Below are 24722 nucleotides of genomic sequence, written 5' to 3'. Positions count from 1 at the left end.
TGAATGCCCTTTTTTTTAAGAAAAAATAGATTTTCTTCTTTAGAAGGGTGGAAATTAGCAGATCTGTTTGGTCTTTCCATAAGGCTGATGTACTCATCAACTCTGTCTTTTGCTCTCACTGCTCACTTTCTCAGCCCTAATTGTAATTACTGTTAGTCATTTACAGAGTTGCTGTTTCTGACGACATGTGTCTATTTGTATAGTAATGGCAGTTTGCACAGATCAGCGAAGTAGCTTGACAGATTGGGGATGTGAAATATTCTCTGTAAAACACTGTGTAATATGTATGTGATATATAATGTAAATGTTACATAGGCTAAAAAATAATAAGTAAACCTTCTATTATTGTTCTGTAGCGGAAACATTAATTAATGTACTGGACTTCAAGAGGGATGCCGGCCTGTGGCATGGAGTGCTGTCGGTGAGTGGCAGAGCAAACCTGCAGATCCCATGAGATAGCTGTATTAATGAATGTCACCCACTATTGCACATTCCTTGTTTCACAGAATGTTATGAACCGCATGCATGTGGTCAGCATTCCCTACGCTCTGATGAAAGTGAATCCACTCTCTTGGATCCAGAAGGTCAATGTCTACAAAGGTAAATCCCCTACGGCTCTGTACCAACTTTACCCATATTTCATTTTGATCTTTTCTGTTTTCAACCTTTTGTCCAACATACTGATTGGACAATTTAAAGAGGTAATAAAGTATGGAATGATTATTAATGGTTTGGGAGGGTTTATAAGGTGAAACATGTAAAATCTGAATATGTTAAATTACAATTGTAACTGTATTGTAAAGTGGAGGACATAAAGTGATTACAGTCTATACCATTGTAATCAAATGTATGACCTCGTTGTGTAAGCAATTAGGGGTTCTCTGATTTTGGTCAAATAACCCTAGGCATTTAGGATTGAACATTTTAAACCTTTTCACTAAAAATGATTTCCACTTGATAGATATTAATTTATCCTGGATAACTTTTTAAATCTGGATTTTTTCTTGTGTCTTCCATGTTGTCTTTTTCTCCAGCTCGTGTAGCGCTGGTAAAATCCAGGGACATGCACTGGTCTCTTCTGGCACAGAGAGACCAGCGGGACGTGAGCCTCAGTTCTCTGCGGATGCTGATTGTGGCAGATGGAGCTAATCCATGTAAGTGAGAAAGATAGGAGACTACTAATCCTTTGTAACTACTGTGTTTATGGCAGCTGTTGTACTTGACTGAGCAAACCGGGCACATAAGACTATCTTTATTTACAGGGTCTATATCTTCGTGCGATGCCTTCCTTAATGTCTTCCAATCTAGGGGTCTGAGACCTGAAGTCATCGCTCCTTGTGCCACCTCCTCCGAGGCTCTCACAGTATCCATGCGCAGGTGAATTACTACGTAATTATCTGGCGTCACTTGTCGTCTGAACCCCTTTCACTTTCTACACCATCTTTCATGACCTTTCCTTTGCCCTTTCAGCTTCTCCCTATAATCATTCTTCGATTGGTTTCTTTTTAGGCCTCCAGATCTGGGTGGTGTTCCTTCTGGAAAGGTGGTGTTATCGATGAATGGGCTGAGTTATGGTGTCATTCGAGCAGACACTGAGGAGAAACTATCTGTACTCACTGTGCAGGATGTAGGACAAGTAATGCCTGGAGGTAAGAGAGGAATGACTGATGTCGGAGGTCAGTCTCCATGTGCAGAGAAACTCTGTCACAGTACATAGTATGGTGCATAGGGGTGAGTTTGGTAATACATGCTCTCATTTGGTTCTTCCTAGCCAACATATGTGTGGTGAAAGTGGAGGGGACACCATATTTATGTAAAACAGATGAAATTGGAGAGCTGTGTGTGTCCTCCAACTCTACAGGGACTGCATATTACGGTCTACATGGAATTACCAAGAATATCTTTGAGGTGAGTTATGGGGAGATTATATGTGTGAATGTAGAAGTTTACAGAGAAGCAATTTGCTTTGTATTTCTTTCTTATACCTTTTTTTTTTTTTTTTATAGACGATTCCTCTTTTTGCCAACGGAGACCCTGTTTCTAGCCAGCCATTCACTAGAACTGGGCTATTGGGCTTCATTGGACAAGTGAGTGTGTGCAAAAAAAAAAAACAATCCTTTGACGTCCCTATATTACTAAGTTTGTACCTAACAATATCTGTTCCCATGATTACTCATTGTATACTTGCGAACCATTCCATTTCTATATTGTGACCTAATATAAATGGCTCTAATCAAAACTGTCAATTCTGAAACGTTTGGCAGTATAGGTTGCTTTGGGTTTTTGCTCCGCTAGCTCTATTTGTGTTTGATTTGTATCCTGGTTACACCTTTTGCAGGAACGGTTGGTGTTTGTTGTGGGGAAGGTGGATGGCCAGATGATTGTAAGCGGGCGCAGGCACAGCTGCGACGATGTGGTGGCAACAGCCCTGGCTGTGGAACCAATGAAGTTTGTTTACAGAGGGAGGTAAGAAAGTGTAATACAATGGCCTTGTGATAGGAGAAGAATACAAATCTAGAGCACGCTCTTTGTAGAGGAGTAAATGCTTAAGCACCACTTACTATTGTAAGATAGCAAGTTAGTGGCTGTGAGCAGAACTATACAACAGAATGTGTACACATTGTGGAGGGGTTGTGCGGAGAACTTGGGAATGACGGTCACTACTGAACTGGGGTGATCTGAGAACAAGACTTAGCCTGCAGGAAGGAGACATTTATCTGTTTTGCTCTCCTCTCTGTTAGGATAGCCGTGTTTTCAGTAAACGTGTTGCATGATGAGAGGATTGTTCTGGTAGCGGAACAACGTCCGGACTCATCGGAAGAAGACAGCTTTCAGTGGATGAGCAGAGTCCTCCAGGTAATTCAAATACCTTATCCCAGAACCTTTGGCTGATGCCCCCAGACTCCTTTACAGAAACAATGGAATTTTCTCATTATTCACTTCCTAATACAGTAGCCTAATATAAATTCCCCTCCTATCCTCACAGGCAATAGACAGCATTCACCAGGTGGGAGTATACTGCCTGGCACTAGTACCTGCCAACACTCTCCCTAAAGCACCTCTCGGTGGGATTCACATCTCGGAAACAAAGCAACACTTCTTGGAGGGTTCTCTACATCCTTGTAACGTCCTCATGTGCCCACACACCTGTGTCACCAATCTGCCTAAACCACGACAGAAACAGCCAGGTGAATGCCAAATTTCTGGCCTGAAATGATTCTCTGTTTGGAATTTCAGAATGGAAAGTTGTAGTTTTACATAATTGTTCATAAACTCTGTAGACTGTTACAAGCCATTGCCAGGCACAGTGTAAGGTGTTTACTTTATTTGGCTGGTGTTTTTTTTTTGGTTTTTTTTTAATAGACGTGGGCCCAGCTTCCATGATTGTGGGAAACCTGGTGGCTGGGAAAAGGATTGCACAGGCGTGTGGGAGAGATGTCACTCAGCTTGAAGACAATGACCAGGCAAGGAAGGTAAAGCCATTAGTATGAAATCATAGTGACTTCCCAAAGCCTCTATAAACAAACTCTCACATTACCCCACCGGTACTTCTACTTCCAGTTCCTGTACTTGGCTGATGTTCTACAATGGAGGGCACAAACTACCCCAGATCATCTGCTGCTTCTCTTGCTTAATTCCAAGGTGAGAATCATGTTTTTAACTTTTTCTCCTTTAACTGCACTGAATTTTTTTTTAGATTTCTGATATCTTTTATATTTTGAGGCTTTGACTTGCATAAAAATATGACAGTGGGTGATGAGCAATTTCTGAAGTTTGTAAATAGTGCTTTTCAGGCATTTAATGAGTTGAGAGTGCAGTTAAGTCTATAAGTATGTTTGTTTGCTTTCTTGTTCCACTTGATGTTCATGAACAAGTTTTAAAGCATTTTATGCCTTTGCTCTATTTTATAGTGACAGAATTATGAAAAAGTGTATTATTTATATTTGTTTTAATTATGTATTTGATTTAAGTAACATTATCTACATACATAAAATGCTTCCCAAATATTTACATTTATTGTGTGTTTGGAATGAATGTTCCTACATGGTGAAGCTCTTGGCCTCCGTAGTTTGTCACTTTCCACTGTGCTGCAGAATTGTAAGTTTTTATCTGATCTTTCAAATACTCTGTCCAGGGCACAGTGGCCAGCTCCACATCCTGTTTGCAGTTGCACAAGCGAGCAGAACGTGTGGCTGCTGGATTGGTGGAGAAAGCTCGTCTCAATGTTGGGGATCATGTAGCCCTTGTTTATCCTCCAGGTGAGAATCATGAAAACAGCCGACAATTATTGTTCAGGAACTCGGTGTAGCTCCTTATGTACAGGATATTGGCACTAGCTGATATTTACTATGGATTTGAAGTATCTGTCATTTTCTATACATTTATTTATTTTCTTTGTTTAGGGATTGACCTTATTGCCACATTTTTTGGCTGCCTCTATGCTGGTTGTATTCCCATCACCGTGCGTCCTCCTCATCCACAAAACCTCACAACTACCCTTCCCACTGTCAAGATGATTGTAGAGGTGAGTGCAGAATGGGTTTTTGTCTAATAATTTTGTCTGATGGTTGTACAGGCAAAACAAGGGTCGATATAACTATTATAGCCGTCCACAGTTCTTGTGCTTAGAGGGGACCTGTTTATAAATGTAAGTTGCAGGTAACTACCAAGATAAAGAAAATGCAGTCATAAAGTCCACAAGTAAATTAGGTTTTTTTCCTGCATCCATTGGGGGGGGGACACCAGAAACATTGGGGATCCAGGCTTGCGGGCACTTCAAGAACTTAACATTTCACCCTAGCTCCTCTCCTGTTAGGCCTCAGTTTAGTTTAGTGGTCCTGTCTTGTTTTTGTTTCTTTTATTTAGTAATTTGTTTCTTCTCTTTTTTTTTTTTTTTTTGCTTTATATACATGGGGGGCTCTTACCTTGTGTATTTAACGGAGCCGCATCAGCGTGGCTGTCTGATCTGCAGCGCACAGCGTGGACAGATGTGCGCTGCTTGGAGCGGGAGATGATTGACCTCTGGAGGTCAATCATCCGCCCACTGGGGTGGATTGCAGCATGGATGCTAGGCCTGGTCTGTTAGGCATTCAGATGCTAAGTTTGCAGACAAGCAGTCGGCACGACGGGCGTTCTGCCCACCAAGGGTCTACATTGGTGGGAGCCTGTCTTCTCCTCTTCCAGGATCATTGGTTTCAGTCTACCATGGAATCGTGGACTGGGGGTACAACTTGATAGATCTCCTAAGGTATCCCTCCAGATGGTTCTTTTTCACAGGGCTCCCCACAGGCCGGACAAAGCGCCTGGCTCTGCGTGAGGGGTGGTTATTCTGGTTCCGGAAAATCAAAGAGGTTTGGGGTTTTATTCAAACCTTTTTCTGGTTCCAAAACCCAACTAGTCGTTAAGCTGATCCTGAACCTCACATCTTTGAACACCGAGCTGTGGGTCCCCAGATTCAAGATAGAGTCCTTTTTGAGGTTGGTAATTCATGGCACGAATAGGGCGAATTCATGGTGTCTCTGGACATCAGGGACGCATGTTTGCACGTTCCCATCAGACCCTTCTCCAGTTTGCTGTTCATTTGGATCATTACCAGTTCCGGGCTCTACATTTTTGTTTAGCCATGGCTCCACATGTCTTCACCAATATCATGGCAGTCATGGCTGTGCTGCTGCTGTCCAAGGGGGTTATGATCATCCTTTACCTGGTTGATCTTCTTATCAAGGCATCTGTATGTCTGTCCCATGTCCAGGTAATGGCGCAGACTCTGGAGTCCCATGGTTTGATCCTCAATCACCGAAGGGTGTGCCAGCCTTCGGGGTTGGTGTCCTGTCTGAATTCACGCCTGTTTTGAGAGCCTTTGGACTCTGGAGTAATCCAAGCTTCCTATCAGTGTGTTGGAAAAGGGAGCAGTGTTACACCCTCTAGTGAGTGCGAAATGTTTGCTGCAGGGCGGTGAAGATACAGTCGGAGGATGCCACAGTGGTGACTTACCTCAATCACGAGGGCAGCACCAGGTGTCCTTCAGCCATGCGTGAGACACTCAGGAGCGTTCAATAGGCTGAAAATCACATTCAGGACATCAAGGCGGTTTTCATCCCACGGATGAAAAATTTGGAGGCAGACTTCCTTTTCGCATTGATGGCTCCTGGGTTGAACAACCAGGTCGAGTTTTTCTGCTCCAGGGCAAGAGATTCTCGGGCAGTCTTGATAGATGTCATGTCCGTTCCCTGGTGGTTCCACCTGGTTTAGCTGTTCTCTTTGATAGCTATGCTTCCGAGGCTCTTGAAGAAGGTGAAGAGAAAAGGTGTTACGGTCATTGTGGTGTTGCCGGATTGGCCTCGGAGGGCCTGGTACACCAACGTTCTCTACATGGCCGTGGGTCGGTCATGGCATTTGCCTCTTGGGCCAAACCTGCTAAATCGACTGTTCTTTTTTGTTTTTTTCTCTCTGTTTAGAACGTCTAGCTTTAACAACATGGCTGTTGACGCCATGGTCCTTCAAGCTATGGGCTTGTCTGAACGTGTGGTGCAATCCATGCATCGGGCCCGGAAGCCAAGTGCAGCCAAATATTATCATCAAGTGTGGAGGACGTATATTGCCTGATATGAAAGTAAGGGGGATACCCTACCTCTTCTGTTCGATTATCCAGGTTGCTACTGTTTACACAGGATAGGCTGGGCGCTAGTTTGCTTAAGACTCTTTCTATCTTATTTCAAAGAAGACTCTCTTTGATGCATGATGTGCAGACGTTCTTGCAGGGGGTGCAGCCTCCGTATATTCCGCCACTCGCACCTTGGGATTTAAACGTTGTGTTGAATGCTTTGCAGTATTCTCCAATTCAACTCTTGGACCTGGTGAACTTGAAATTCCTTTTGTGGAAGACGGTCTTCTTTTTTGCCACTTATACAGAGTTTCAGAGCTTGCAGCCTTGTCCTGCAAGTCTCCTCTTCTCGTTTTTTGTGAGGATAGGGCATCCTGGTTCCACATTAATCAGACTATTGTCATCCCTGCCCTGACCAGATATCTGTCTTTGGAGGACAAGGCTTGTCTTCGTTCTCTGGATGCGGTTAGAGCTTTGTGTACTTATGTGCATAGGACCCACGATGTGGCAAGGCTGTGGATCCTTTGGTCCTCTATGATGAGGGGCTGGCCAGCCTCTAAGGTAACTATTGCTCGGTGGATTACATCTGTAATTCGTCAGGCTTTTGGTGGGGCAGGGCAGCCTGTTTCGAAAAATCTTCGGGCTTACTACACAAGGTTGGTGAGTACTTCCTGGACAGCTCGGCATAACTCGACGACTGAGGGGCTGTGTTGGGCAGCTACCTGGTCCTCTGTTCACAGTTTTACCCAGTTCTACAGGTTCCATGTGTTTGCATCCAGGGATGCCAGTTTTGGGAGAGGTTTCATCTGAGCGTTCTCACTCATGATGGCAACTTTGGGATGTCCCCAATGTTCCCGGTGTCCCCCAATGGATGCAGGAGAAAATAGTATTTTTATACTTTTATGTAAAATCCATTTCTCTTGGTCTATTGGGGGACACCGGACGCCCACCCTTGACGCTCTGGTTTCTTCTTTTGTGTGACGTGTTTGTTGTTCAATCGGATATTATTTTCCTCTTTAGTGTTTGTTTCTCTCTCAATTTGTCTCCTTTTATGTGGGACTTGGTTAAATATAAACTGGGGGAGGAGCAAGGGCCAAATGTTAAGATCTTTAAGTGCCCACACACCTGGATCCCCACTGTCTAGAATTTCTAAAGCATCTTATTTTAATAACACATACTAGCCAAACTTGCATTATATCCACAATCTTATGATGGCTGTAATGGCTGCAGGCTCTACACTTGTGCCTGGTTCTGGCTGTAAGCTGTTATGCTTCCATAACATCTTAAACTATAAGGGGCATATTCAATTAGCTTTTGGATTCGCAGTAACGCGCGTTGCCGCGAAAAGTGCGCGTTCTTGCGGGTATTACGGTACCGCATTAATGCGGATTTTCGTTCGCAACCCTATGGGCTGCGAACGAAAATCCACGTTATTGCGGTACTGTGTATTACGTTTCGCGGCTGTTCCGGCGCGTTACCGCAAATCCAAAAGCTAATTGAATATGCCCCTTAATGTCAGGTGAATGCAGGGAAATCCGAAACAAAGGCTGCAGTCAAACACTATATCAGCTTCTAGCCAGGACTAAGCCAGCAGTGCTGTAAGTTATCAATAGATAGTAGTTATAAGGGAAGTATGACTAGTGTGTGCTATTTATAATAAGGGATACCAGAGAGGGGGAGATAAGAGGGGAGTGAGGTTGGAAAATTTAAAGACTTCATGTGGAGAACCCATTTATATTATGGGAAGTTGTGCTTCTGGTTGCCACACGAAGAATTGTTTCCAACATAAATTGAAGCTGTTCAAGTGTCTACTGGTTACATACAACGCCTTTGTGTATGAGCGCAGTGAATTATCACATAGACTGTCTGTAGACTTCACTACAAATATTAGGTCAAATGGGCACGGTTACTATGCAAGTTACTATAACCTGCATTTGGTTACCATTATATGTACATGGACATAATTGCACTGAAATGTTTTGTGCTCAGACACTGTTACCTGTTACTGCTCTCTACAGGTTAGCAAATCCGCTTGTATCCTTACTACGCAAGCAATAATGCGTCTGCTCAAGTCAAAAGAAGCTGCTGCTGCTGTAGACATCAAAACCTGGCCGACCATTCTTGACACTGGTAAGAATCCTAAACTTCTTGTGAAAATCAACAACTAGCAAATCTTTCTGTAATTAGAGTGCCGATATTTGTGACTTTTTATTTTAGTTTGTGCCCATGGAGCCTGATACTAGTACACTAAACACTGTTGTATCCCCATAGCTAATGCTTATTGTTGCTTTTCTTTCATGTGTTTCTGCAGAAGACATGCCCAAGAAGAAAATAGTGTGTGTGTATAGGCCAACATCACCAGACACTCTGGCTTATTTGGATTTCAGTGTGTCTACAACAGGGATCTTGGCTGGAGTAAAGGTGAGTTGGTAACTCAGAGTCGTAACCTCTGTATTTGTAGGGTGGTGTGTGTCTCAGATAAGCGTACGTTCATACTTGGGCATACATTCTTGCAGAAACCCTGTATACAGCTTTCATCTCCACCATGCATGTTTTTGGACACACATTATATACTATATAATCTATATATTATTATATATAATGTTTAATTCTCTCCTTTTCTCTTCAGATGTCTCATTCAGCCTGCAGTGCCTTATGTCGGTCCATCAAGCTGCAATGCGAGTTGTACCCATCTCGTCAGATTGCGATATGTCTAGACCCGTACTGTGGCTTAGGCTTCGCCCTTTGGTGCTTGTGCAGGTAAAGGACTCCCCTTTCTTTTGGCTTACAAAGCAATCCTAATGCACTCCTATCTAGATAGAGTGGAGGCATCTCTTTTGTCAACTTTCATCCTTTTCCACTGTGATATAATTAGTTCTTAATGAATTGATAAGCTGAATGGTTCATCCCACAAAATGGTTTCTTCCACTGTGTTTAGGTGCCAGATACACTTAAGGAACAACTGTAACAACCAGAGTTTAATTGGTAGCTGTTTTCTGACAGCTTTTCCTCTCATCATAGCAATGGTTGCTTAATTGGAAATTCCACCACTTTGAACACGGTCCTCTCTGTGAATATATTTATGAGCACACAGAGTTCCTCTTGAATGGCCATTGAAATTTGGTCATATGACTCCTCCACTACACTCCAGGAACCTCTCAAGTGGATATAGTAAACCGTAGAGATGTCATGCTGAAGTAGATGTATCATTGTCAGGCAACTGTGCGATGCCAATGTTCTCCATGTGTCTAGATATGCAAACAAATCATTACATTTTATTTTTATGTGTTTTTTGTTGAGACCATTTTATGAATTGTATTAAATTTATTATGCGAAACCCATTTACTTTGTTTCTTTTTCTTGTCCTTTTTTAACAATCTGTATTATTTTGTTTTTGTACAGTATTTACTCTGGGCATCAATCTATCCTCGTGCCCCCTCTAGAGCTGGAGACTAATGCATCTCTGTGGCTGAGTGCAGTTAGTCAATACAAAGTACGTGTCACTTTCTGCTCCTATTCTGTCATGGAGATGTGTACAAGAGGCCTGGGCACACAGACGGGCACCCTTAAGGTATCTATTATTGTTGTTATGCCTTGCTTCTTGCCTATTGTTTAATTATCCACTTTGAGTTTTTATTCCCCAATTACTAAATTTTGTCTTTTTTTTATTTTTTTTTATTTCTTTTTATAAATCCTGATCCGTTCGTTTCCTTGCCCAGTCCCGAGGTGTGAATCTCTCCTGTGTACGCACATGCATGGTGGTAGCAGAAGAAAGACCGCGCATCTCGCTGACTCAGTCCTTCTCAAAGTTGTTCAAAGACCTGGGACTGTCTACCAGAGCGGTTAGCACCACGTTCGGCTGTCGTGTTAATGTGGCCATCTGTTTACAGGTGAGGGTGTCCTGCTGGGATTTATATGTGCCATTCAGCTGAACTTGGTGAGACCTGTGTGGAGCTTATCATCTTAGTACATGTATATCATCTTCGTACATGTATTCAAGGGACTGTGGAGCTGGTCATGTTGACATTTGTTTGTTCAGATGAGTTTCTCAACCTCTGATAACTCCCGCTATCGCTCTTCTTCCATTTCGTCTCTCACTTTTCTTTGTGGTTCCTCTTTCAGCCCAACAGACTGGGCAAGCTTGCTGATCAGGTATGGTGTCTGCATGTATGTGTGCTCACCTGCTAACTGAAGCCTGCTTTGCTCTGAGCTCCGCTGGGCAGTGCAACAGAGGTGTGTGTCCGCACTGGAGCAGCTGGGGGGGGGGGGGGGGGGGTAAAATGGGAGTTTTAGTATATTTGATTGCAAAAAGTACCTAAGAATTGTATGCAGGGCAAATGGGATGGTCATGTTGGCACAGAAAGGCTTGATGTACAGCAGGACTACACACCATGCGCTTTTTAGAATGTGTTTGTACGGCTTCTCACCTGCATGGCAGCTCCTGCTCCTAGTTATGTTTATGTGTTTGGTTTTTGATCCACTAAAAATAATCAATTGTATCTCCTATGTTACAGGGCACTGCAGGACCTGACCCAACCACTGTCTTTGTAGACATGCGAGCTCTGCGCCACGACAGGTATACACTGTTGCCACCCACCTGTTTTATGTGATGCTTCTTAATGTTCCTTCTCTAACAGTATTTGTTCTCCTTAAGAGTGCGCCTGGTGGAGAGGGGTTCCCCACACAGTCTACCACTGATGGAGTCTGGAAAGGTGAGCTAGTTAAGCGCAACAGCAGTATACATTATCTTGGTCTACATCCTTGATAAATGTTTGAAGCCGTCGGTTTTTGTATCTGAAGTCTGCTTTTATCTTCATAGATCCTTCCTGGTGTGAAGGTCATTATTGCCCACACAGAGACCAAAGGACCGCTTGGTGACTCTCATTTGGGGGAGGTATGTTGTCTTTAACTGTGATTTGTGCAACCTAAAATGAGTAATATGATTCTTTTAATGTCTTTTAATGTGTCTTCACTAGGTTTGGGTAAGCAGTCCACACAATGCTAATGGTTACTACACTGTTTATGGGGAAGAGGCGCTGCACGCCGATCATTTCAATGCACGGCTCAGCTTTGGGGACACACAGACTGTTTGGTCACGTACAGGATACCTTGGATTTCTCCGTAGAACGGAGCTGACGGATGCCAGTGGAGGTAAGTTTTCTGTTAAGAGCCAGAACGTTCAGAATAAGTCCTAAAGCCAAATGCCATTGCGTTTAACAATGAATCCTTACACAGAGAGACACGATGCTCTGTATGTGGTTGGATCTCTTGATGAGACCTTGGAATTACGGGGTATGAGATATCATCCAATCGACATAGAAACTTCAGTGATTCGATCTCACAAGAACATTGCTGAATGGTAAGTTTAGGACTTGGGATTATTTGTGTTATTAAAGAGAAAAGAAATTGGTTCTATTCTTCTAACATGTTTTTTTTTTTTTCTCTCTCCTCAGTGCCGTCTTCACCTGGACAAACCTTCTGGTGGTTGTCCTAGAACTAGATGGACCAGAGCAGGAAGCCCTTGACCTTGTAGCCCTAGTAACAAATGTAGTCCTGGAGGAGCATTATCTAATTGTGGGAGTTGTGGTTATTGTGGACCCAGGCGTCATTCCCATCAACTCTCGAGGAGAAAAGCAACGTATGCACCTACGAGATGGATTTCTTGCCGATCAGCTTGATCCAATCTATGTTGCTTATAACATGTGAAATTAGGATAAACTGCTTATTGCCTTACACTATCATGCACTGGGCCCTGGGAAAGAAATTGGAGCTGAAGGAGACTACATATTACTTCCATTCATCAAGGTGCTGGATTGCTGCTGTCTTCCTTCTCAGGTGATTAGTCTTCCCACCACCCAGTTGTGCTTGTAGTCACAGATGGAGTAAGACCCTCTTCTTGCCAAGAATGTTGTAGAGCAGAATGTGACTAGTGAACTTTAACCTCTTACTGTGACACTGGATGTAGCCTCCTTAACACCCACTTCAAGTTATTTTTTGTTTCTGGGCAGAGTACACCCTGCCTTCTGTGTTGTCTGCTCGCAGAGCCCAAATTCATGCAATAATGTGAACCTCTGGATCTACTGAATCATCTGAGCACGCAGATTTATTTTTTCTCCTATTTAGGGAAAGGAGGTAATTATACCCTCTGAGCCAAGATGGACTTGTCCAAAGTGTGAATGTTCACCAGCCCTCCTTAGCGAGCTGCTACTTCACTTCTCATTACTGAACTGAATGTAATTATGTACAGAAACTGTATAATTTATTAAGTGCATCAGCATAAAGGACATCCTCATTGGTTCTGAGGCAAAAGGGACAGAACCACTTCAATTTTAACACTGTAGTTTTTATAGCAAAAAATGTAAAACCAAAAAAAAAACTCGATTAAGCACTACAGAGCCTGACAGTTACCGGTGATATTACAAAAGGATAAAAAGCACATTAAACATTTTAAAAATGTCTGTGGTACATTTGTGCGCACTGTCAATCTTTAGCCTCAGGTTGTATGCCAGTGTTGGCTAACCTGTGACACTCCAGATGTTGCGAAACTACAAGTCCCAGCATGCTTTGCCAATATATAACAGCTTATTGCTGAAAGGGTATGCTGGGATTTGTAGGTTCACAACACCTGGAGTGTCACAGGTTAGCCAACACTGTTGTATGCTATATTATTTAAGCACCCAGGCAGCCTTTAGATCTCCAGCTTGCTCTGGAAATACAACTTCCAGATTATAGGGATGCTTTAGTTTGATAAAAGCTGAAGAGACCAAGCTCGCCTTACGGTAGCCCCAGGTAATGTTTCTGCATAGTAGCTGCACGTGTGCGTCTTTCAGAGTCTGGCAGAAATGCAGTTGGCATCGCTCCTTTTGGAATTTGATTCATCTCCAAATTGAAAATTCCTTGCAGCCAACCTGCCAACAAAAGAAACATATGTGACTCCACTAATTAACATCTGACCAAACCTTGTCTACATATTGTCCTATGCAGCTGGCAGTAATGTACCGCATACTCACACTGTGCTCTGTTGTCCATGCTGTACTGGTAATGGACCAGCTTAGTGCGACTAATAAATGACGCCTCCAAATAGGATTTCTGTGAAATAGTGCAGAGCCGGTGATATAGTCTCCACGGTGAACTTGCAGAGGCTGGTCCAGCATGAAGAGTGTGTGCTTCCAGTGAGTAAGCCTTTAGAGACAAGTGTAATAAAATCAGTGAAAGAGTAAGGGTGAACTTGCAGTACAGGAGGAAAATGGGATGGACAGTGGGAAAGAGTGACTGATAGGAGAAGTTATTCAAAGAATAAGATAGGAGTAATGTAACTTGACGGCACGATGAGTCTATTATAGTGCTGTCCACACCTCTGTCCTGCTCGGGCATGCACAGCTCAGGCAAACCCTATGCTGACTGCCTGCTGTCAATATATCCTGCCTTGTCAGAGTACCCAGCACCCTCAATAGCACACACCACTCTACTGCAGCATGAGGCACCTGGGTATGAAATTTGGGATACAAATAGATCTGCATTTCTTTTTTTTTTTTTTAATAGATATCAGTGTAAGATAGTAAATGGTTATTTTTATCAGAACTTTGTTTATTTATATGCATTGCTTGCTTATCATGATGTTATATGGTGCCACAGAATCCTCAGCACCGCACAATCAACAAGAAATAAACAGAATAAAATACAGCTAAGTAAAGCTGGGTACACACTACAGAGAAGTAAACGATTAACGATATACCAACGACAGAATAAATTAAAAAAATCCCGATCAGCATACCGATTGACGTGTACACACTATACACGATTATCATCAGATCTCTCCTCTTCATCTGTCAAAATTATCGGCTGCAAGGTAGTCCATAAAAGTCAAGTGACAGCTCAGTTCTTAATTCATTGAGAGATGTTCAGCGGTGCCCAGCAATTGTATTGGGCAGCCTGTCTTGACACAGCACTGTGTTAAGTCTGCCCGTAAATTCTGTGTGACAGCTTTATCTCCAGCAGCTGAAGTTTAACCCCAGGAACGGACGGACGCTGCTCTAATCTTCTCATGCTGCACTAATGTTATCCGTTCCAGCCAGCACACAGAGGGTTAAGACTACATGTGCAAGGGGTGAGAGAGGGGGGAGCAGCTCGTACCATCCATATCAGTCTCTTCTCTAAGGAAAAACAGCCGCAGACAGTTGACAGAGACCGTGGATCATGACAAGATCAGCAGCAGGCAGACTGAGACCTGTCACTCTGAGATACATTATTGGCCGATAGTCGGGTGAATTCATACACACCGCAGGATTGGAAGGTGATTGGTCAGCAAAAATTAACAGTACGACCAACCAAACGACACGACGATCGGTACTTTGGGGCGACTTTAGATTATTGTGTAAGTATACATACTACGCGATATCTAATCAAACAGTCGGATGTCGGCTGATTTGTCCAATTATTGGACGAAAAACCTGTAGTGTGTACCCAGCTTAAGAGACATGAGATTCAGTAAAAATCAATACACGAGACTATAGAAAAAGCAATCACATAAGACGACACAACTCAAGCAAAGGACACCTTACCAAGAGGATGAGGAGGTAGAGATGGCCAAACTTGTGAGTTAACATTTAGAGTTTTAGGGTAGTAAATGGAGACGATAGAGGTGGATAGAAATAGGCAGGTGGCATGTGAGGAGGAAATTGTCTTAGGATCAGGGCAGGTAGGCAAGTGTGAGATTTGAGGTTGGGAGGTGAGTCCGATTGGGCGGGGCAGGGAGTTACAGATGTGGAGTGAAGTGTGAAGTTGTGATAGGTAATGAGAGACGAATGTCATTGACAGAATGTAGTAGGGGAGTATTTCTTAACAAGGTTTAAGATGTAGGAAGGGGAGGCTTTATAAATAAGGCTACACTACCAACTTTTAAGGGAGATCAGAGCAGGTAATGTGATGCTGGATGGTGGAAAGATGATGAGCTCTGTTTTGGATAACAGTCTGAGGCAGTCTGACAGACAGATCAGGAGGGAGAGATCAAGGGAGGAAAGGTAGATTAGAGTGTTATCGGCATAGAGGTGATACTGGAGGTCAAAGGAGCGGATGAGTTGAGCTAGAGAGGACGTGTAAACAGAGAAAAGTAATGGGCCAAGAATAGAGCCTTGTGAAGCCACAACAGATAGTGGGACAGGAGGGGGAGCAGGTACCAGAGGAAGACACCCTGAAAGATCAGAGAGGAAGGTAAGCCAGGAAAGGACAGAGGAAAGGGTGTCAAGGAGCAGAGGATGGTCAACAATGTCAAAAGCTGCGAAGAGGTCAAGGAGCAAAAGCAGGGAGAAGTGGACTTTCAACTTAGCCAAGTGTAAATCATAAGTCACCTTGGTGAAGTCAGTCTCTCTGAAGTAGAGAGCTGAGGCCTGGCTAAGTGATCAAGGAGGGAGTGAACAATGAGAAAGTGTATTAAACGGTTGTAGACTAGCAGTTTCCGAAAGGTTGGAAAGGAATGGGAGTAGGAATGTGTAGCGATGAGAAATGTTTTTTGACAATGTGTGTGATGAGAAAGTGTATGAAGGCAGAAGGAAAGATGCCTAGAGAGAGGGGTTACAAAACTTAGCTAGGTGACTGCAAGTATTAGAAGGGAGAGTGGAGAAGGCGGGATGCAGCAAGGTTGAGAGAACAGGTTAGAGGGGAATGATGAAGTAAATTTTCCCATTGAAGTAAGAATGAAATATTCAATTTGATGATGGAAAATAGGCAATGGGTGTTTCTGGACTGGGAGGAGATAAAGGCTTTGAAGTAGGATTGTTTGGCAAGAGAGAGGGTAGCGTAATAAGATGACAGGATGAATTTGAAATGGATAATGTCTGGGACTTTCTCCAGAGACGCTCAGAGGAATGGAAGGATCTCTGAAGGTAGCAAATGAGCTTGGAGTGCCAAGGTAGGGCCTTATAATGACGGATGTGAAGTGTGGTGGCATGGGAGGCTTCATCTAGCACGGCGAAGATGGAGTTGTAAAAGAACACTGCTGCGCTAGGGTAAGACAAAGAGAAGGGAGAGAGGAGTGGTTCAAGAGTGGCAGAGAAGCTGGAAGGGTCCAGATCGTGCAGGAGGGATGGATGCAGAGAGAGAAGGTTGTGGTCAGAAAGCAGGAATGATGAATTAGAGAAGTCAGAGGTGAAAGAATACAAGGTAAAAGGAATGCCCATCATGGTGTGTGGGAGAACAGGTCCACAGGGCAATACCATGGGCAGAGGTGAAAGACAGAAGTTTGGAGGAGGTATAATTATCATTGGGGATATTAACAGGGATGTTGAAGCCACCAAGGATGAGGATGGGTAGGTTGGAAGAAAGGAAGTGGGAGAGCCAGGCAGAAAAATTGTTGAGGAAGTGAGGTGTGGTGGTAGATAACTGCAACATGGAGGTGGAAAGGTGAGTAAACATGTGTGAGTCTCAAAGGAAAAGGAGAGAAAATGGACAGAGGATACATTCCTAAGCCACCAATTTGACAGCCAGCAGAGCGTGGAATGTATATATAAAGGACCGTCAAAGGAGATAGCAGTAGAGACCGTGTCAGACGTTGGGATCCAGTTTTCAGTGAGGACAAGTCGGTTGAAAGAGCGAGAGAGGAAAAGGTCATGGATGGGCGCAAGTTTGTTACAGACATCTGGCATTTCAGAGTGCACAGACAAAGGAGGAACTTAGGAGGGATGGGAATAAGGTAGGAGGAGTGTGGAGAATAATGGTGGGAAGTGGATGGAGGGAATAGGGCTGGGCCCAGGTATAGAGGAGGCAGTTCTCGCAGAGGCTGTATACAGTAAAGAGAGTATGTGGCTGAGAGGAGGAAGAAATTGTGAGGCTACAGCATTCACAGGCGTGGAGGTTGTGGAAAACTGTAGGGTAAATAGTGAAGGTCTCAGGGAGGAACAAAGAGGAAATATGACAAGGGGATTAGGTGGAGTGGTACAGGAGGGATAAGGGATAGAGTATCTGAGGTGGGAAAATAGTGACATTAGGAAGAAGGTAGTACTATTGGATATCAAGGATGAGGGAAAAGAGATGATGGAGAAGGTAGGGAAAGGGAAAAAACGTAACAAGCCCAAGTAAATTTAACCTTGATGGCCTTTCCAAGCCATATGATTCCCTCACCAGCTTGTTCAATTACATGGCAGATATTTCCAGTCTTCCAGCAAGAGATCACCCTTCCTGCAATTGGATTCGGACACTAAGTAGGAGAGCCTTCTGTCCCAGCTAGATCAGAACACAGACTCCCCAAAAGTCTCTTTGGAGGTCACTGAGCCTAATCAAGGTGATTTTAGAGACTGAATATGATAGACAAGTAGTCCTCCTACGCCACAGGGCCATTTCGAAGCAGCAGAAGAGCAATAAATAAAAAATAGTCTTTCCTGCTAATGAAGAGCTAAATCACTTAATGTTAGTATAGTAGGTATAGGAAACTGCTCCTCCCACCAACTAAAAAACCCCACCAAAGAAAACATCTTTCAGTCTCCACGATTCTTTTGTGGACCTTCTGTTTAAAGATATAATCTCTGAGTTCAATGGTGGTATCCATAGAGTAAGGATAGAGTAGTTTTCTCTAAAGGATGTTTCATTTCATTTTACTAGTGTACACCAAGCAGTGAAAAAAAAATCTCAGTTTAAAACGGGGAAATATTGTATCCTTGAAAATCTTTGACATTGGGAAGCTTAATTATGTTGAATAATGGCAATAACATTTATTTTACAAGTGGCTTAAAGGCAAACACTTGTTACTGTAACAGTTGTACCTATGTGCTTAGCGGCCCACTTTTTGTAAGCAGAACTGGCTATGCAGGATGAACCAACCTCACATGCTCACTATAACCCCAAGGTGAAGCACAGTCCTCCAAATGGGAAGATAGGGAAAATGTGTTGTATCTTTTACCTATTTCTGCTATAAGGAAGTAATACTTGGTTTAAGTGGACTTCGCTTGACTCTTTATGCCTTAGATCGGGATGTTCAAAGTGTTATGGAACCTAGTTGCCGATGGTGGATGAATGCAGGTGCAGCATTAAACAGGTTAAGTATTGTTTGTTAATAGAATGCAAAATACAAAATAATAATAATTACCTCCACCATTTATTTATATAGCGTCACAAATTCTGCAGCGCTGTACAGGGATTGAACTCATGACCCCAGTGCTGTGAGGCAGCGGTGCTAAGCACTGAGCCAACATGTTGCACTATAATAAGGAAATTAAGATGAAGTATGTTATTATAGAACAGATAGGTAAAATTAGGAATGGATTGGAGAATAATGGTATCAGAGTGGTGGAATAGGTAGAAACTTTTTATGTGGCAACTCAACCTATAGAAGTTGAATATATTTGTTATGTGAGTGAATAGGAAAAAGGGATAAAGAAAGATGCACCTGTTAGAAAATGTTTTGTTTTGGGGTGGTCTAACAAGACTATTTATGAATGGGAATTCTAAAAATGATGATATTAAAAAAAGAACATTAATAATGAGGTGGTACAAAATATTTTGGTATTTTAACTTCCTGAGTAGGTTCATTCTATTATTAAATACTTGACCTGTCCCATTTGTATCCTGCATTTATCTACCACCTCTAGCCCCCAATGTCTTATGCCGCACCACTCTGACAATACTAATCTCCAGGAATCCCAATGCTAAAGAAGGTCCTTAATTTATTACTGCTGCCCATACCCACATGTACCGTCCCTAGTAATTTCAATCCTCCAGTATATTGCCTGCTCCTTAATACAAGCAAGTAAATTTGGTGGAGGTTCCACACCGCATTGCTACAAAGGAAGTGTTAGTAAGGAAGAGGGTAGCTTTATAGTGGAACATCCCAATTTAACTTTTTGCAAAGATGCAGCTATTCAGAATATGAAGGGAACTTCATTTATACATGAGAGGGGGTGGTGTGTTGTTTTATTGTTTGTTTTTTGTTTGTTTTGTTTCCAATTCATATCTTACGGGCTGAAAGGGCCAGTATTCAATTCCACCTGGCCCTGATCTTCAATATTCTGGAACTGAACACTGAACCAAGCCGTGAATCCATGAAAGGAGTCGTCGCGATCAACGTGAAATTTGAAATCCCCGCTCATTCTCTAGAGGGAAGATATAAAAAAAAGTGTTGTTAATCAGAACCTGATAAGATCCTGTAAAAAAATAAATGAACAAGTGGATGTTACCTCTAGTTCTGCTGTCTTTAGTGTCCTCGTATCCACATTCAGCAAGACACAGGGCTGGGACAGGCAGTCCTCTGCTTTTAGTACATAATCATATTGTGGTTTGGATAGAAACTCTTGTATGGCCACAGGCCTGTGGTGGGGAAGAGATCAGAAGACCATCATCAGGAGATGTTCAATTCAGTTATCTTTGTCCAAAGGCTTTAATTCTGCATCAAGGAGGTTGGTACGACAATACTTACTTAAAGACACTAAAGTCCAGCTCGTAGGGCGAGTCCCAGAAGAGGACTTTGGAGGAATACTCTTTGTCTGCACTGCACGGCACCATGTGGATACAGGCAGTGCTGGGCCACATCACCCCATCCTCATTCAGCCAGAGATCACGAGCTATGAGTACGGATTCCAACATGAATTCAAACTGCGGATGGAAGAGAACGCAGAGAAAGAAGAAGACCCATTGGCTAAGTTACTGAATCCTGAAACATTCATATGATCAATAAACTGGAGACTGAACAGGTCATTTAGAGGCAAATTAGGATCCACTGAATGTTACAGCAATCACTTCCTGGGGAGAGGCTGAATAGATAGTGAAAGATAAACAAGGAAACGTAAGTAAAATAAATAAATAAATAAATAAAAGCCTACAGAAAGACAAATAAAGAGGAGAGGAACAATCTTACCAGCAAACAAGTTCCCATCCACTCAGATACAAGGACATCAACCTTGGCAGGTAATTCCAGTTCTTCTGCCCGTTGACATAAAACCTGCACTTTCCCTGAAAATCCATTTTCTTCAACTAATTTACGTGTCTGCTCAGCAATCTCACTCGCCTCCACTGCGTACACCTGTGACCAACAAATTGCAATTGTCACCCTCGCACAAGCCTCATGCCACAGCCACAATGTTTCAGATGACCCACTGCACAATGAAAATATTCACTTGCACTCCCATACAGGTATTTAGCTTTTTTTTTCAGGTTATATTATGCAACTGTTATATATATGCAAATCACTGATCTGAGCATTATTAGGATTATATTTAAGTCCTTCTTAAACAGTATTTCAATAGGTAAAGTAATGTCACATGACTGGCAACTGACAGCAGTAATGAGTTAAATCCACATCTAATGTAAAATCCTTGTCTGACTAAATTGTGAGACAAAACCAGTGAACATGCCAAGAGTTGTGAGTAAATTATTATTGTGTTCGGAGCAACTGTCACTTAAAAAAACCAAAAAAACAACATGGATATAAAAAAAAAAGGCTCCTGCACTGTGATAAATACTTACAATCTCAGGCTGTGCCAGCTTCACACAGAAAAAGCTTATGATCCCAGTCCCACAACCTAGGTCAAGGATACGCTTGCCTGTCAGTGCCGGACTATTTTGTGTAATGACGTCTTTGTAAGTCTGCGTACGAGGGTAGTCGGACAGCCTCTCCAAGTGCAACTTCTATGGAGAGGAAATAACACGTCAACGGTCTTGCTCAGTATTCACACGTATGAAGTAAGAAAGAGGAAATGGCTCACCAATGTCTTGTAGCTTCCATAATACTCGTCATCCTGCCATGGATCTTCATCATCTATTCCACGCAAGTGACTGGATGGCACATACCCACAGACACCATTCTGTTCCACCCACCACCAATCTGCTGTCACTGCTGTATGTAGCAGGACCTTGTCACCCTGAGAGAGACTCCGCTGGAAGGACAAAATGCACACAAATGAGAATATGCACTATATAAATAACTTAATATAAACCTTAAAGAAAAGTATTTGTAAAGAATATAACTAAAGTACAAAATACATTAGATATTAGATATCAATCTGAACATGTGTAATTCTGACTGCTGTGCCCCAATACATGTTCAGCCACTTGTGTCAAGCTGCAGGATCTGCCTGTGTATGGGCATATTAAAACCCTCCATATACTGGCAACTTATTCTTTAGCTTCATCCACTTTTTTGTTAATTTAAGAAATAAATAAAGCAAGCCCTTATTATGCCTTGTATCTATGGTGCATAATAAAAGTTTGGTCAGAAGGAACAGAGAGCCAGTAGGTTGCATACAATGCCCATATGTAACAATAAAGGCAATTTAACCCAATTTAAACTATAAACAACAGAAAAAAATAAAATGTATCAAACAGACTTCGAAATTCTGCCTTTAAATAACAGCCTTTTATTGCAGTTTATACTCAAAAGTGTACTCTATCAGTGTATTCCTTTATGTGGTCTTTCTATAAACAGTAAAAGGAGTAATAGGCAGGGTAAAAATGTAGGTCGATTTAAGGAACTCTTTCACTTTTACCCTCTAAGGTGGCATCTGCATGTACCTCACCCGTTCCTCCAAGAGTATGTCATTCCGCTTACCTGTTGCTCACTGTGCCTGGTGATTTCAGGAGGAACCTCACGCTGCTAGTGGAGATCAAATTGTACTATCTCTTGCAATCAATGCTTGAATGTTGGATGGACAAGGAGGAGCAGGCAAAACAAAGGGCAAACCCTCCTCTCTATCGCACAAGATCCTCACTTCATGGAGGTAACTGCTAGGAGACAACGATTGGCTCCCAACACAATGACTTTTTTTTTTTGCATGTCATAAAAATAAAAGAATTTTCACAAAGTGATACCTTCAAAATGTGATGTGTGTTATTTATCCCAAAGCTGTAAATAGGTGAATCCCAAGAGTTATGTACTAAAATCTAATAGAAAGCCTTTCCAGAAGAGTGGAGGATGTTATAGCAGCAAAGGGGGAAACTATAATAATAATGCCTATGGTTCCGGAAAGAGATGTATATAAGGATAGGAGGTTCAGGTTTACACATGCTTTTGGCAATGTTGTGTATATCCAAGCTGATCTGAACCAATAGTAGCTGCTATATTAGTTAATGTAGGATCCAATTTAATTTGACCTATTGGTACTGAAACTATTGTAAATTGACTGTAGTCTCTGGTGGCTCTTCACACACATATGCTGTATCCCTGCACACAGGGGAATTAAAATTTATTAAATAATAACATTTTGGGGCAAGGCTGGTCAAATCCTGGTCGCTACAGCGAAAAAAAAAAAAAAGATTCACCCTGGCAAATGAAGCTTATCTCCCTTTACCTGATCTAACCTGCTAGGACCAAGTAGAGCTTGGTCCATGTGTTAAATAAAATGTTGTTGCCTAGTATTGCATGATTGTATAATGGTGTGATTCTATAATTACAGCAACCATAAGCACTCTTCTATGCTCACACAAAAACTCTGGCACCATAACTGTGTTTTTTGTGGCAGTTATAAAAACGCTGAATATGCAAGCTCTGCACACTAGGGGGTATATTTACTAAACTGGGGGTTTGAAAAAGTGGAGATATTGCCTATAGCAACCAATCAGATTTTAGCTGTCATTTTGTAGAATGTACTAATTAAATGACAGCTAGAATCTGATTGGTTGCTATAGGCAACATCTCCACTTTTTCAAACCCACAGTTTAGTTTCTGGCAAATGCAAAGACAATCCAATCTGTAACAGTGTTTTTGGAACTCAGGCTGGTAAAATAATATATTGGAATGGATATGAGGTTCACGGGATCTTTATCCCTGCCATGTGAAGGGGCATAGGCATGTACGATAGTGTGGGAGTGCGAGGCTTATGTAATATTTAATTGCGCATATTTAAATGCTAACAGTACTGTCTGAAACAACAGGTATACTTAAATAATAGTTCTTATGCATTTGCCATTAGCAATTAAAAAAAAAGATGTGGGATAAATGTATTCCATTTTGTGCATCAATTTCTACACATTCTCAATGATCCTCTGGACCCTCACGATTACCAGAAGACAGCCAGTGTCTGTTAAATCAATAGTCACATACAGAATGCACAAACTGAAACCCCCTCTCATTTGTTACTGACAGATCTCACCTGGCCTGGCTGCAATCCCATAATGGACATGGTCCTAAGAGGCACCATCACCAAATTGGTTCTCGAAAGGTTGTCCAAAAGTAGACAGCCCCTTTTTAGGAAAAGTGTGACAAAGGGACCTGACCATATGCTGTTTAAAGAAAGTCTTAGGTGTCCTGACAAAAACTGTGTAGGATTTGCACTTGATTATTTGAGTCATTTTGAAGTTGGTGGAGCTTACAAAGACCCTTTAAATAGTAAGAGAAAAAAACATGCCTCACATACACACCATACCTGTGTGTCATCAGCTGCCACGTAATCACACATCATCACAAACTCGTTTGTGCTGCAGATCTCATAAGGACAATCTATACTATTGCCCTTTTCGCAGGAGACTCCCAAGCAATTTGTGTCAGGAAATTGTTCAGAAGACTCCCCAGCTCTGCACTCATTAGGGTCACTAGCTCCTTCTGTACATTTAGATGGGCCCATGTTGCTTTCTATGTCACTGCATCCAAACTTTCTTGCTTTGCATTTAGGCGACTCATTGTCCAGTAGGCTTGGTCCACAACCAAGATGTGTGCTCCAATTCATCAGTCTGCATCCAACATAATCACTGCCTTCTTCCCCTACTTTATAGCCAATTGGATCCTTTTCCATCTTATTTGTTCTACACCCAGCAGGATCCCCCTCATTTCCACCACCAACAGCCCAGTCATTTACTACTTTACAACCAACAGAACCAGCTGAATGCATTTCCATTTCCTTCATTTTACAATGAGTTGGATTTGTGCTTTTGCACCTACAGTCACCTTCACACACCTCTATATTTTTGACTCTGTAATCAGACAGTTTTCTATCTATCTCCCTCACTACACAATCCAGTGGCTCCATGTCCATCTCAATTGTCCTACAGACACCAGACTCCTTTCTAATCTCCCTCTCACCACATCCACCTTGAACCCTACTACTTATGTCTACACCCTCTACTCTGTTTCCAGAACAAGCCCTGTTCTCCATACAATCTCTACAATCCTCATGCGCCCCCCAATCAACAGACTTATATACTT

General features: G+C 42.4%; 2 protein-coding genes across 4 annotated transcripts in view; one reads left to right on the top strand and one right to left on the bottom strand.

Moving 5' to 3' along the window:
• DIP2A (disco interacting protein 2 homolog A) overlaps positions 1 to 13060 on the top strand; it is a 47435-nt gene extending 34375 nt beyond the window's left edge. Inside the window, exons 14-39 of one of the 3 annotated variants that reach the window (XM_075180440.1) lie at positions 357 to 421; positions 507 to 600; positions 1035 to 1154; positions 1263 to 1377; positions 1510 to 1649; positions 1772 to 1908; positions 2007 to 2087; positions 2339 to 2466; positions 2742 to 2856; positions 2987 to 3188; positions 3364 to 3473; positions 3562 to 3642; positions 4136 to 4259; positions 4404 to 4525; positions 8623 to 8734; positions 8916 to 9025; positions 9234 to 9364; positions 10007 to 10175; positions 10324 to 10494; positions 10727 to 10756; positions 11119 to 11180; positions 11259 to 11316; positions 11424 to 11498; positions 11581 to 11755; positions 11840 to 11963; positions 12058 to 13060. In XM_075180440.1, coding sequence (XP_075036541.1) covers positions 357 to 421; positions 507 to 600; positions 1035 to 1154; positions 1263 to 1377; positions 1510 to 1649; positions 1772 to 1908; positions 2007 to 2087; positions 2339 to 2466; positions 2742 to 2856; positions 2987 to 3188; positions 3364 to 3473; positions 3562 to 3642; positions 4136 to 4259; positions 4404 to 4525; positions 8623 to 8734; positions 8916 to 9025; positions 9234 to 9364; positions 10007 to 10175; positions 10324 to 10494; positions 10727 to 10756; positions 11119 to 11180; positions 11259 to 11316; positions 11424 to 11498; positions 11581 to 11755; positions 11840 to 11963; positions 12058 to 12310 — 3104 coding nt within the window. In that variant the 3' untranslated portion in view covers positions 12311 to 13060. Of the gene's footprint in view, positions 1 to 356; positions 422 to 506; positions 601 to 1034; positions 1155 to 1262; positions 1378 to 1509; positions 1650 to 1771; positions 1909 to 2006; positions 2088 to 2338; positions 2471 to 2741; positions 2857 to 2986; positions 3189 to 3363; positions 3474 to 3561; positions 3643 to 4135; positions 4260 to 4403; positions 4526 to 8622; positions 8735 to 8915; positions 9026 to 9233; positions 9365 to 10006; positions 10176 to 10323; positions 10495 to 10726; positions 10757 to 11118; positions 11181 to 11258; positions 11317 to 11423; positions 11499 to 11580; positions 11756 to 11839; positions 11964 to 12057 lie in introns of those variants that run through there. The other 2 variants (XM_075180441.1, XM_075180442.1) reach the window with 2 other exon arrangements.
• PRMT2 (protein arginine methyltransferase 2) lies at positions 12946 to 24423 on the bottom strand. Its single transcript, XM_075181389.1, has 8 exons — positions 23947 to 24423; positions 21292 to 21498; positions 21053 to 21214; positions 20445 to 20609; positions 20007 to 20182; positions 19768 to 19897; positions 19550 to 19683; positions 12946 to 13786 (listed from the first exon to the last, which is right to left on the bottom strand). Exons 1-8 carry the CDS (start codon positions 24421 to 24423, stop codon positions 13543 to 13545), a joined length of 1695 nt encoding a protein of 564 aa, XP_075037490.1. The 3' UTR covers positions 12946 to 13542.
• Between the last annotated feature and the right edge of the window lie 299 nt (positions 24424 to 24722).

The sequence above is a fragment of the Mixophyes fleayi genome, chromosome 7, assembly GCF_038048845.1.
Source record: "Mixophyes fleayi isolate aMixFle1 chromosome 7, aMixFle1.hap1, whole genome shotgun sequence".
In the NCBI taxonomy this organism is placed as follows: Eukaryota; Metazoa; Chordata; class Amphibia; order Anura; family Limnodynastidae; genus Mixophyes; species Mixophyes fleayi.
This window is presented reverse-complemented; position numbering and strand designations above follow the sequence as displayed.

What these genes read in the sequence shown, in the direction of transcription:
- PRMT2 (XM_075181389.1), bottom strand. Translation starts at nt 24,423, where the DNA reads ATGAAGGAAATGGAAATGCATTCAGCTGGTTCTGTTGGTTGTAAAGTA. An exon ending in TGGCAGCTGATGACACACAG is followed by an intron (nt 21,499 to 23,946) that starts GTATGGTGTGTA and finishes TTATTTATATAG; the next exon opens with TGCATATTCTCATTTGTGTG. An exon ending in AGCTGGCACAGCCTGAGATT is followed by an intron (nt 20,610 to 21,052) that starts GTAAGTATTTAT and finishes TGTTGGTCACAG; the next exon opens with GTGTACGCAGTGGAGGCGAG.